The sequence below is a fragment of the Pseudorasbora parva genome, chromosome 18 (assembly GCF_024679245.1).
Source record: "Pseudorasbora parva isolate DD20220531a chromosome 18, ASM2467924v1, whole genome shotgun sequence".
In the NCBI taxonomy this organism is placed as follows: domain Eukaryota; kingdom Metazoa; phylum Chordata; class Actinopteri; order Cypriniformes; family Gobionidae; genus Pseudorasbora; species Pseudorasbora parva.
Window position 1 is genome coordinate 4,431,869 of NC_090189.1, and position 12,505 is coordinate 4,444,373.

Consider the following 12,505-nt stretch of genomic DNA (forward strand, 5'->3'; position numbering starts at 1 on the left):
TTTAACCCCTTGCTTGTGAGTTTTTCCATTCATTAAATCACACAAGCCGTGTTCCTTTTTTATTTATCTTTGTCTCAACGTACAGAGCATTTCTTTAAATGAAAATAAAGTGCAAAATTTCTACTCCTCAACTCCGCAAAGAAACGAAACATCTCTCTTCATAAATTAAATTTTACAACACTAGTTTCGTAAACTATTACGGACCCTGCCAAAATGTCCTTGACAAATGATATAACTAACTTTATAACTAATTTTAGAAAATTATCTTTAGATTAATTAAATACTTGTAAGTATATTATTTGTGAGTGAAGGATCTGAACATGAATATTTGCTCATTCAGGCAACTTCAGGCAATGAGTTTTTATATTCTTATGTTTCAGTAAATGAGCTAACCGAGCGAAACTCTTCCCACATGAAGAGCACTGGTGAGGCTTCTCTCCGGTATGAAGTCTCTCATGATCTTTCAGGTGTCCTGACCGAGCAAAACTCTGATAACAGTGTGAGCACTTGTACGGTTTCTCTCCAGTATGAACTCTCTCATGATCTTTCAGGTTTCCTGACCGAGCGAAACTCTTTCCACAGTGTGAGCACTTGTACGGTTTCTCTCCGGTATGAATTCTCTGGTGTTGATTTAAGTTGCTTAATGCAGTAAAGGTCTTCCCACAGAAGCACATAAAAGGTTTTGCACCAGTATGAATACGCTCATGCGCTTTTAAATGATCCAGTAGTGAAAAACTCTTTCCACAAAAAGAACAGAAGTGAGGCTTCACAGCAGCGTGAACCTTAAGATGTCTTCTTAACCCTGATTCCAAAACAAATGCCTTCTGACAATGATCACAGCTGAATGATCTCACTCCAGAGTGAGAGCGCAGATGATTGATGAGAACGCTTTTGCGACCGAAACTTTTTCCACAATCAAAGCATGTATGAGGTTTTTCTTTAGTGTGAATCCTCATGTGTCTCTTAAGGTGTTCTTTACGTGTGAAACTCTTTCCACACTCAAAGCAGGTGAGAGATGCTTTGACTGTTTTTCCATCTTCATTTATGAAATGATGAGGTTTGTCTTCATTCACTTCCACAGCATCTAAAATCAACATATTCAATTCATATAATTCAATAAAATGAACAAATGAAACACAAAAAGAACATACATTTTAAATTATTATATAAAAACATTTAAACTGGACAAAAGGTATAATATCTAAATACATTCAGGTGATGCATTCAGAAATATTCCATGTAAACATGTTTTTAAATGGATGCATTTTCTAGAAGTATTATACAAATTACAATCCAACAGAATATGATTAACTGTCAAATGAACTTGACACAGAGTCATAAATGAAGAACTTCGCCAATCAATAAAAACCCAACTACTTTTTATACAGGGTTTCAAACAATGTATTATTTTTATTTTCGTCCCATTCCTTCAGGCACCTGTGAAATAGTCCTTAAGACACAGACCCTCGGTTTCACAGGCAAGGCTTAAGCTAGTGTCAGACTAAAATACATGTCTGAGCAGTTTTAACTAGGGCTGGTTTTGAATTTCAAGAATCGATTCGATTCCGATTCTCAAGATCTTGAATCGATTATCATTATTCGATCCGATCTGATCCAATCCGATCTTTGAGATTTACATAAGTGTTTTTAAAGAAAGCATTTTTTCCAGCTGTTACCTGAATATTACAGGACTGTAGTAATGCAACATATTGACACTATTATTATAGACATTCAACTGCAAATTAATGGAGTATTGATGGTTGTAAAGAACAACTATGCGCTGTGGAGAGTGCTGTCATGACAAGCCAGCCATTACAACTTCCTTGGCAGTAAGCGCGTGCTGCCTGCAGTGAGAACGGCTGTGACGTAAGCCGAGTTCTCGACATATCCAGCAGCCCGAGTTCACTCGTCTACCTTACTCTAGTATTCTCTGTCCGCTGCGGTAACGAGGGAAGAGGAAGAGTGAGGAAAACTCGGTCTGTCCACGGCGCTTCTTCAGCACGGCGGTGGTATAGTGACGAGAGCTTCGGCTTGAGTTTGTTTATCTACTCTAGTATTCTCTGTCCGCGGCGCTTCTTCAGCACGGCGGCGGCGGTGGTATAGTGACGAGAGCTTCGGCTTGAGTTTGTTTATCTACTCTAGTATTCTCTGTCCACGGCGCTTCTTCAGCACGGCGGCGGCGGTATAGTGACGAGAGCTTCGGCTTGAGTTTGTTTACCTACTCTAGTATTCTCTGTTGGCGATGCTTTTTCAGCACGGTGGCGGTGGTATAGTGACGAGAGCTTCGGCTTGAGTTTGTTTATCTACTCTAGTATTCTCTGTTGGCGATGCTTCTTCAGCACGGCGGCGGCGGTATAGTGACGAGAGCTTCGGCTTGAGTTTGTTTACCTACTCTAGTATTCTCTGTCCGTGGCGCTTCTTCAGCACGGTGGCGGCGGTATAGTGACGAGAGCTTCGGCTTGAGTTTGTTTATCTACTCTAGTATTCTCTGTCCGCGGCGCTTCGTCAGCACGGCGGCGGCGGTATAGTGACGAGAGCTTCGGGTTGAGTTTGTTTATCTACTCTAGTATTCTCTGTCCGCAGCGCTTCTTCAGCACGGCGGCGGCGGTATAGTGACGAGAGCTTCGGCTTGAGTTTGTTTATCTACTCTAGTATTCTCTGTCCGCGGCTCTTCTTCAGCACGGCGGCGGCGGTATAGTGACGAGAGCTTCGGCTTGAGTTTGTTTATCTACTCTAGTATTCTCTGTCCGCGGCGCTTCTTCAGCACGGCGGCGGCGGTATAGTGACGAGAGCTTCGGCTTGAGTTTGTTTATCTACTCTAGTATTCTCTGTCCGCGGTGCTTCTTCAGCACGGTGGCGGTGGTATAGTGACGAGAGCTTCGGCTTGAGTTTGTTTATCTACTCTAGTATTCTCTGTTGGCGATGCTTTTTCAGCACGGTGGCGGTGGTATAGTGACGAGAGCTTCGGCTTGAGTTTGTTTATCTACTCTAGTATTCTCTGTCCGCGGTGCTTCTTCAGCACGGTGGCGGTGGTATAGTGACGAGAGCTTCGGCTTGAGTTTGTTTATCTACTCTAGTATTCTCTGTCCGCGGCGCTTCTTCAGCACGGCGGCGGCGGTATAGTGACGAGAGCTTCGGCTTGAGTTTGTTTATCTACTCTAATATTCTCTGTCCGCGGCGCTTCTTCAGCACGGCGGCGGCGGTATAGTGACGAGAGCTTCGGCTTGAGTTTGTTTATCTACTCTAGTATTCTCTGTCCGCGGCGCTTCTTCAGCACGGCGGCGGCGGTATAGTGACGAGAGCTTCGGCTTGAGTTTGTTTACCTACTCTAGTATTCTCTGTCCGCGGCGCTTCTTCAGCACGGTGGCGGCGGTATAGTGACGAGAGCTTCGGCTTGAGTTTGTTTATCTACTCTAGTATTCTCTGTTGGCGATGCTTCTTCAGCACGGCGGCGGCGGTATAGTGACGAGAGCTTCGGCTTGAGTTTGTTTATCTACTCTAGTATTCTCTGTCCGCAGCGCTTCTTCAGCCTGGCCGCGGCGGTATAGTGACGAGAGCTTCGGCTTGAGTTTGTTTATCTACTCTAGTATTCTCTGTCCGCGGCGCTTCTTCAGCACGGCGGCGGCGGTATAGTGACGAGAGCTTCGGCTTGAGTTTGTTTATCTACTCTAGTATTCTCTGTCCGCGGCGCTTCTTCAGCACGGCGGCGGCGGTATAGTGACGAGAGCTTCGGCTTGAGTTTGTTTATCTACTCTAGTATTCTCTGTCCGCAGCGCTTTTTCAGCCTGGCCGCGGCGGTATAGTGACGAGAGCTTCGGCTTGAGTTTGTTTATCTACTCTAGTATTCTCTGTCCGCAGCGCTTCTTCAGCCTGGCCGCGGCGGTATAGTGACGAGAGCTTCGGCTTGAGTTTGTTTATCTACTCTAGTATTCTCTGTCCGCGGCGCTTCTTCAGCACGGTGGCGGCGGTATAGTGACGAGAGCTTCGGCTTGAGTTTGTTTATCTACTCTAGTATTCTCTGTCCGCGGCGCTTCTTCAGCACGGCGGCGGCGGTATAGTGACGAGAGCTTCGGCTTGAGTTTGTTTATCTACTCTAGTATTCTCTGTCCGCGGCGCTTCTTCAGCACGGCCGCGGCGGTATAGTGACGAGAGCTTCGGCTTGAGTTTGTTTATCTACTCTAGTATTCTCTGTCCGCGGCGCTTCGTCAGCACGGCGGCGGTGGTATAGTGACGAGAGCTTCGGCTTGAGTTTGTTTACCTACTCTAGTATTCTCTGTCCGCGGCGCTTCTTCAGCACGGTGGCGGCGGTATAGTGACGAGAGCTTCGGCTTGAGTTTGTTTACCTACTCTAGTATTCTCTGTCCGCGGCAGTTCTGGAGTTTTTAAAGCTGCCATGTTCGTTGTTTTAAAGTCCTTCCACCTCGCGCGCATGCGTGAATTCAATGACGCGGCAAATTAAATCTCGGGGAAAATGTAGGCCTATTATTGAATCGAACCTCTGAGTTACGGATCGATCTTTAGAAATGAATATGAAAATCAATTCAGAATTGGTGAATCGATTTTTTCAACACAGCCCTAGTTTTAACTGAAAGCAACTTGCATTCACATATCTTAAAATATGTAATATGTAATCTTAAAATATTGAACCGAAGTCATCTGTGAAACCAGGCCTAACAGTTTACAGGCAAAATGAAAAATAATGTCACAGTTGCAATAACTTTGGACATTAAAGAGACCTTTCTACAGACTCTGAGAAACACCAGGAGAAAGATGCCCAGGGTCTCTGATCGCCTGTGTGAACATGTCATAGTCCTGCTGCAGGAGGCATGAGGACTGCAGATGTGAACAGAGCAATAAACAGAAGTGTCTGTAATGAAGACACCAAAGACAGGAGACAGAAAGGACAGCCCATAATGACTGCTACTTACTGACAGCTGCTTTTGATATTGAGCCCGCTGTGTTCAGAGACTCATTATTAGGTGTGTTTCCATGCACATTCTTAAGCCGATTATGCCCAATAAGCCGACAATGAACATGGTCATGTAAACACAGTAAGCTGTTTTCTTTTATCGGAGTAAGGTCATAAACAGCGTAAGGATAAACCGATCGGGACAGGTAGTTTTTTGCTTTTTACCCCGATTTTACGCCACATGTAAACGTATTAAAACAGCACTAGGTAACTTTTATACCCTCATAATATATTTTCAAGACTCTGGTGATGATACATCAACTTACAACAGTTTGAATGGCACATCTGCCATAGCCTGACGGGGTCTGTATAGATTTTTAATCATACTTTTAAACTTCGGGTAGTAACCCGAGAACAAAAAGAACTACAAAATTCGACTGCTTTACGGCATATACGTCACTTCCACCACCACCCACACTTCCTTACATTTGGACGTGCGAGCCCAGCCATCATTTGTTTATCGGATGTTATAATCATGGCGGAAGCAGCACAAAAAAATAAGAAAGCAAAGGTTTTGTTGGAGGAAAGCAATAAGAGGAAACGAAAAAGTGATGGGATTAAACGCAGGACGAGGATCAACATTGGGCCAGCGTTTGCTCGTTGCCATGAGCTGAAGGAGGCGTGCCCGACCGATACGGACTTAGCTGTCATGTTTACTATGGTTATGGTAATTACCTACCACTCAAACATTGAATTGAAGTATCGTATAGATTCTGTAAAATGGTAACCAATAGATAGACTAGGCTACTAAAATGACGCTGGCTTGTAAACGTGAGCATCGCGATCATTTGGCGTATAAAAAAAATAAAACCCATGAAACCATATTATGACATGCTGAAATATAAGCCACTGTACCTGGGATAAAAACATTTCACACGCGACGCAAGCAGAACTTCCCACATGTGAACAGTGTTCAGGGTAACTGTTAGTGATGCGCGCGTCGGCTTTTTTCCCCAACCCGCAGGTCCCGATTTTATGAAATGATTTGGCCCGCCCCGCACCACTGTATATATTTTTACAACCCGCCCCGCACCCGCGACCATTAAATAGACATACGGGGTCCGCGGGTTATGAGACGACCCGCACATCACTAGTTCAGGGCTATCAGGGTATCATGTCAACAAATGCACGTGCATCCCCTGTTGTTGTAGGATGGCAGTAGTAGAGGACAATATTTTTTCCCAACTGTAGGGGGACCCCGAGAGCAAAGGTTACCTAGTGCTGCTTTAACCTGCTTTCTGTCGGCTTATTGAAGTGCGCATGTGTGATAGGTGACAAAAATGCAAACTTAGGGCAGATTTAAATGCAGCCAGACAGAGCGAGCGAGCGTTTTGAAATAAGGAAATATTATCACAAATGCAGACGCTTTTAAAAAACAGAAAATTGTAAATTTGTGTTCTCATCTCATGCAGCAGAAGTAGGAGAGGTTCAGTCAAACGGCATGAGGGATAATATGAGCCGTGAATCTCCCGCTGACACGGTGAATGCTTTATTTAACATCACAACTGACGTAACATTTGGAATACTCCGAGTCAGATACGGACGTTATTATTTTTGACGTCACTACAAGAAAATAACCCGGTTTATTAATAAAGTAATGTAAACGCGGTTTACTTGCGTTGTCAGTTAACTAGTTTGTATGTAAACGGGGAAAAGTGGTTATTTCAATAAGCTGATATTTGTGAGTTATCAGCTTACTGGTGTGCATGAAAACGCACTCATTATTACATTTCTGTTCGTCGAATGTCTGTGAAATTGTTCAATCTTTTATGTTCATACAAATATTTACAAATAAGAAATTTGCTGAGGAAAAAATGCAGTTGAAATTTGAAAGACATTAATTTTTTTCTAGTTCTAGATATATTGTTATACACCAACCTATTTGTTCCTCTGTCTCTTCAACTTTTATTATGCAGGATTCCTCCTCAAACTCCATCTTTACAATAGTATGTCTGTAGTTTCCCCTGCTTGCTTTTTCTCCTGTGGGAAGATGGGAATATATTGTTGTTATTATTATAATTAATATAATATTATTCAGGTGCAAATGATCTACTCTAATAGAACTAACGGTCACCCAAAAATAAAATTCTGTCATTAATTAATCAAGGTAAGGAACATGCCGTTTTGAGCAGCATTTGCACACCCTGTCAGGCTGTTGGCTATAAGCCACTTATGGCTCACATGGCAAATGATCGGTTAAAAAAAAAAAGACAGAGTGGATCAACAGAGATCCACTCTGCAGAAAAAGCAGACAATTACAATTCATTTCTTGTACTGCTTACCAATAAAAAGTTTATGATAATAATATTCAAGTTGTACTGGCCAAAGTGTGTGTTTGGTGCTGTTCGCGAGTGTCGTATTTATGATAATCCGCGGTGAAAATGAAAAATGGCTCTTTGGTCAAAAGAGGTTCCCAACCCCTGGGGCTTGTTCTTCGTACGTCGCTAACTCGGTTAGCTGGATTTGATTGTTGCCGATTTGGCTTGATCTCGGATTTGTTTGGTTCTTCGAAGCTCATCCTGGACTTGCTGTCATAGCAACAGGTCCGTTAGCTTAAACCTGCTCAGCTTATTTCATGTAAACAGGATTAGATCGCATCTTGAGGTGATACTTAAAATCTGTCCTAGCCACTGCCACTTTATTACAAGAGTTCATTACTGAACCAGGGGCAATAATAATTTAAAATAATAATAAACATAAAAATTTATTTTAAAATAATATTTTAATGTTGTGTAAAATTTGTGTATAATACTATAGACACAGTCAATTGATTGAGAAATGTATTTGTGAATTGTGATGGAATGATTACGTTATAGTTGTATTTAAGGTTTGCACACATTGTGCAGTTAAAGGTGCACTATGCAACTTTCCGTCCACTAGAGGGCGCCTATTCAAAACAAAGGTGTAGTTTGATGACGCCAAGTGTGAGCGCAGTATCTTGGGACATGTGGTCTTCACCTCACAGCCGGTGGAAAATAGGACTCGGGGAGAAATCATGTTCATGCATGCGGTTATTAACGTTACTGTAGTGTGAAGCAGAGCAGGACCGAGTGTTGAGGAGCTGAGCACGGCCGCTGGAGCGATTATTATACAAATACCCGCCTCACAAGCACCGGGACTTTTATTATAACGGGACGGGACACATCCACGTTTCCGGTCATGATTATAAGGTAAAGCAGCTCTGTTTATCATATTAGATACATTTAAGTGTGTTTAAAATTATGTTATGACGTTCCTCTGTGCGTTCGCTCGGCGCTGCTCTGACATGTTCACACTGCTAAGAGTAAGCGAGGGTAATAAAACCGAGGGTAGCGCAGATATGACGCACGATTGACAGGCGACTTTGTTGTGCATTAATGTGAGTGATGACGGATAATATGGGAGTGGCTTGATGCAGCTCAAGAGATGCAGATCATTCGATCTTGACTGTTAAGAAACTTTAACTAAAAAAAAAAGCAAAGTGTGTACAAATATTATAAAATCGTGAATATAAATAATTGGAAATCATGTTCATCAAAACAGTGCACATTTAATTTATCTAACTTTTATGTTGGTTTGGTCGTTTGTCTGTTTCCTTATAAAGGTCCAGAAAATAATTTTTTCTTCTTTAACAAGTTTTTTTGCCAGATGGCTTTTTTAATTAAATGATGTCATTATGTTGTCTTGACGTCAGCCAATCGCTGCATTGCTGATCGTGGTTTCGAGTATCGATGCATCTCTTCAGGGAACACAGGCACGGGCAGTGATCTCAGATAACTTAATCCAGATATTTTAATCCAATCCGCAAATTCGTTTGAAGAACCAAATTAGCCCGAGATCAGTTATCAGGATTAAATGATCTGGGATCTGTCAAATCATCTCAGATGTATTAAGCGAGGTACGAAGAACGGGCCCCTGGTCTAAAGAAAGGCATTAGCCTGGAACCCCTCATAATGTTTCTCATCAGAGAGCTTGTTGACTGAAATATAACAAAACAAACTGACTATAAAAAGCAGTTTAGTTTTAAGGCCTGTTTTGTTTTTCGAGTATATTATGTGTATGTTTTTGCAATGCTACAGAGACAAATGGTCCCCTGAAGATTCATTCTAAGGACTATGGTGGTGTTGGCATTTGTTTTCTTCAGCTATAATATATATATATATATATATATATATATATATATATATATATATATATATATATATATATATATATTAGGCATGTGCCGATATCAATTTTTCATGTTGCGATTAATTGATGAAGTTTTATCACGATATATGATATTATCACGATATTGAAATAAGTTGCAAAAAAAAGTGTTGCCATAGCATAACAGCTTTAAGAACTATTTTTGTAAGAACAAAAATAACTGAATGTTTAAATACAATAATGCACCAAAAATATATACAGCTCTGGAAAAAAATTAAGAGACCCCTCATTGAGAAATCAATGTTAAGTGGTCTCTTGATTTTTTTCAGAGCTGTAAAAGTACAATTTTTAAACAGATTAAACTGTAAAAGAATTAGGCTATAAAGAACAACAGGTAGGCTTACAAATTGCAATAAGGTCTCATATATAATGCATTAACTAAGATTGAGCAATAGCTACATTTGGTACAGAAAGTATAATGTTTTTGGTAATGTTAGTTCAGAAATACTGATCATTGTTAGTTTTATCTTGGGTCCATTAAAAAAGTTATTTTGATTTTGATTTTAATGTTATTAAACAGTAACTAAGAAATGAACATAGAATGATTAATTCTTTATAAGTATTTTTCATTGTCAGTTTGGTGAATAATGAATTAACATGTTAACTAATGAAGTCGTATGTCTCAAAGTTTTACTGAACAATAAAAAATAATCAGAACAGTTCTAATCATTAGGGCATGTTGTAGTCCAGATTAAAACATAAAAATGTTTAAGTTTGAAAATAAATAGCCTATTAAGTCTTTAAGTATTAAGTATTTGGAGCTGTGATGAACAACATTGAGATTACAAAAAACGAATGGCTGTTTTAAAAACTAAACGCGGTTTTTGTTTGTTTGCTGGTTTCCGGGGTAACAGCCGCATTCTGCAGTTCATCAGCGCCCTCTGCTGTCACTGAGCGGCACTTCAGCAGCGCGTCTCCTTCACCGGTTCAGTCATGTGCAAACGCACGTTGGGCTTGTTTATATCCGAGCGCGTGTCCCTTTGACGCAGAATACAGCGGTGTTGAGCATTTATACGGTTGATGGGCAAAGTACTCTTGAATGCATAATAAAAAAATAATAAATTGTTAATAAATTATTATTTACGATATTTTAAAGTGCCCACGATAACAATATCGTGCATATTCATTATCGTGATAAATCGCATTATCGAAAATCGGCACATGTCTAATATATATATATATGGGCGTCGGAACCATTGTGTGGGTGGGACAAGACCCACCCACTTTTTAAGACCGATGATATTGGACCCACTCACTTTTATCGTCTCTAATTCAGCCCATGTCTGCTTACATTGACTACCCCTTAACCGAGAAACTTATTAAGAAACATGTTAAACGCTTTATTTCCCCTTTTCTAATATTTTCTATTTTTTTATTGAAAACAAATACCTTTCCGCTCTGATATGTGATGGGGAAAGGGAGTAGAGCGAGTGTGGCAAAAGGTGGATTCGAACCTATGCTCGATCTGCGTCAAAACTTGATACCATGCGTCTTACCCCTACTCTACAGCCACAGTGAATAATTCAGTGATTTCTGTCATTTTGTCTAGCCCAATCAATCGTTTAGTAAACGGCACTTTTTCTGTCTGGACACGGAGCATTATCTGTGAAACTGTTGATGTCTATGGCAGTTAAATGAATATAGCCTTTTTATTAGACTATTGGTATTGACTGGTTTGAGGTCTTTTTTGGTATAGGAAAGGGATATGGCCTAAAACGCACCATAATGCAGGAAATCACATCTATGAAATCATTTTTTTTGTGGGGGAGAACCCCCAGACCCCCCGCGAAAAAAATTGCCCACCTGTCATATTTTGCCTTAGCCGCTACTGACCCACCCACTTTTTATTTGCTTCCGACGCCCATGTGTGTATATATATATATATATATATATATATATATATATATACACACACATACATATATACATACATATATATATACAATTAACCAAATATATAAATATATATATATATTTGGTTAATTGTTCCCAGAATGATTTACCTGAGACAGTGAGACACACGAGGATCAAACACTTACAGACTCTAAATAGTGACAAACAAATAATGAATTTATCTTCTCAAAGTGTTATCTCTAATTTATCTCTAGTAAATTATCTCTATTTCCAGCACTGTTTAAATATAAATTCTTCAAATCTCACAGCAGTTCAGAGAGAAGCTGAAAGAATATTGATGAGGGTTGATCGCTGTAATCACACATCATTAAACGTGTGAATGTGAGACAGTAAAATACTGCAATTCAGAGATACAGGCATCTAACGCCAGTTCTGTCAGATTGTTGCACAATAATTTACAGGTAAACAGCATGTCAGAAGTCAGAACAAAAACGGATATCTTGAACATTTCATGTTATGTCTGAAATTGCAGTATTGAGTAAGGCAGGCATGACAAAAGCCCCGCCCCCTGGATCGATAGAGATGATCAATTTATAAAGCCTGTGGTAAACATAACATGACGATACTTTTGACGTTTATTTCTACGGCCTAATTTAAACTCACCCATACCATACTCATACCAAACGCGAGGTTTGAAGCAGTTAGTTAAATATAATTTGTATACAATTTACAAATTTGATGCATTTTACATAAATTACTCAAGACGGTTAATCTAATGGGGATGGTAAGGGGGGGTTACACTGAGTGGGTGATTTGTGTCATTTTATCAGATGCCATCTCCTTCCAAACGAGCTCTGCTTACGTTAGCTGATTTATCATTAAAATCTCTATTACGCATGATTCATTTGTTCACTACACATATTATAATGTGAAAAACCAGTAATGAGTTTACGTTTCTCGAGATTAATTAACATCAGTTGGTTATTTTCTGAGTGAAACACTAAATGAACCGACTCGATTCGTTTGGATTTATATTCCTCCTATATCCCTTATTACTAAATGATCAATGAATGTACTCACAGTGTGAAAACATCAGATTTTGAGCAGAATGAACGGCTTTGTTCCACCTCTGTTTATGTTCCTTCTCTTGCTCACTTCTCTAGACTCGGATGTGTGTGGTTGCTTCGGTCACTCGAGCGCCTCCACTGGCGGACACAGGCGATGCGTCGCGGTGAAGTAAAAGTGAAAGTCGCTCATTCAAAGATATGTCAATATATTCTAGCCGATCTTGAAAAGTTAGAAATTAAAAATAATTTATCTGAGTGATTTCACACGTGTACGCCAATGTTTCCTTTATTAAATGCTATACATTGTATACAATTATTTTTGGTCAATGAATTTCCATTTTAATTTGCAAATGAACATTTTTGAAACAGATGCTGCTTGTCTTCATTCACAATCACTAGGTCTCAAATCAATAAATTCCCATAATTC

At 40.2% G+C, this 12,505-nt stretch overlaps 1 protein-coding gene across 2 annotated transcripts; it reads right to left on the reverse strand.

Annotated features, from left to right (window-relative positions):
• Window positions 1-46: 46 nt before the first annotated feature.
• On the reverse strand, window positions 47-12,213 carry LOC137046508 (zinc finger protein 436-like). Of its 2 annotated transcripts, XM_067423771.1 has the most exons (3): window positions 12,092-12,213; window positions 6,848-6,949; window positions 47-1,084 (listed from the first exon to the last, which is right to left on the reverse strand). In XM_067423771.1, exons 2-3 carry the CDS (start codon window positions 6,903-6,905, stop codon window positions 333-335), a joined length of 810 nt encoding a protein of 269 aa, XP_067279872.1. In that variant the 5' UTR covers window positions 6,906-6,949; window positions 12,092-12,213; the 3' UTR covers window positions 47-332. The 2 variants fall into 2 exon arrangements, with proteins under 2 accessions (XP_067279872.1, XP_067279873.1); XM_067423772.1 differs by lacking the exon at window positions 6,848-6,949 and having other exon boundaries at window positions 12,092-12,194.
• Between the last annotated feature and the right edge of the window lie 292 nt (window positions 12,214-12,505).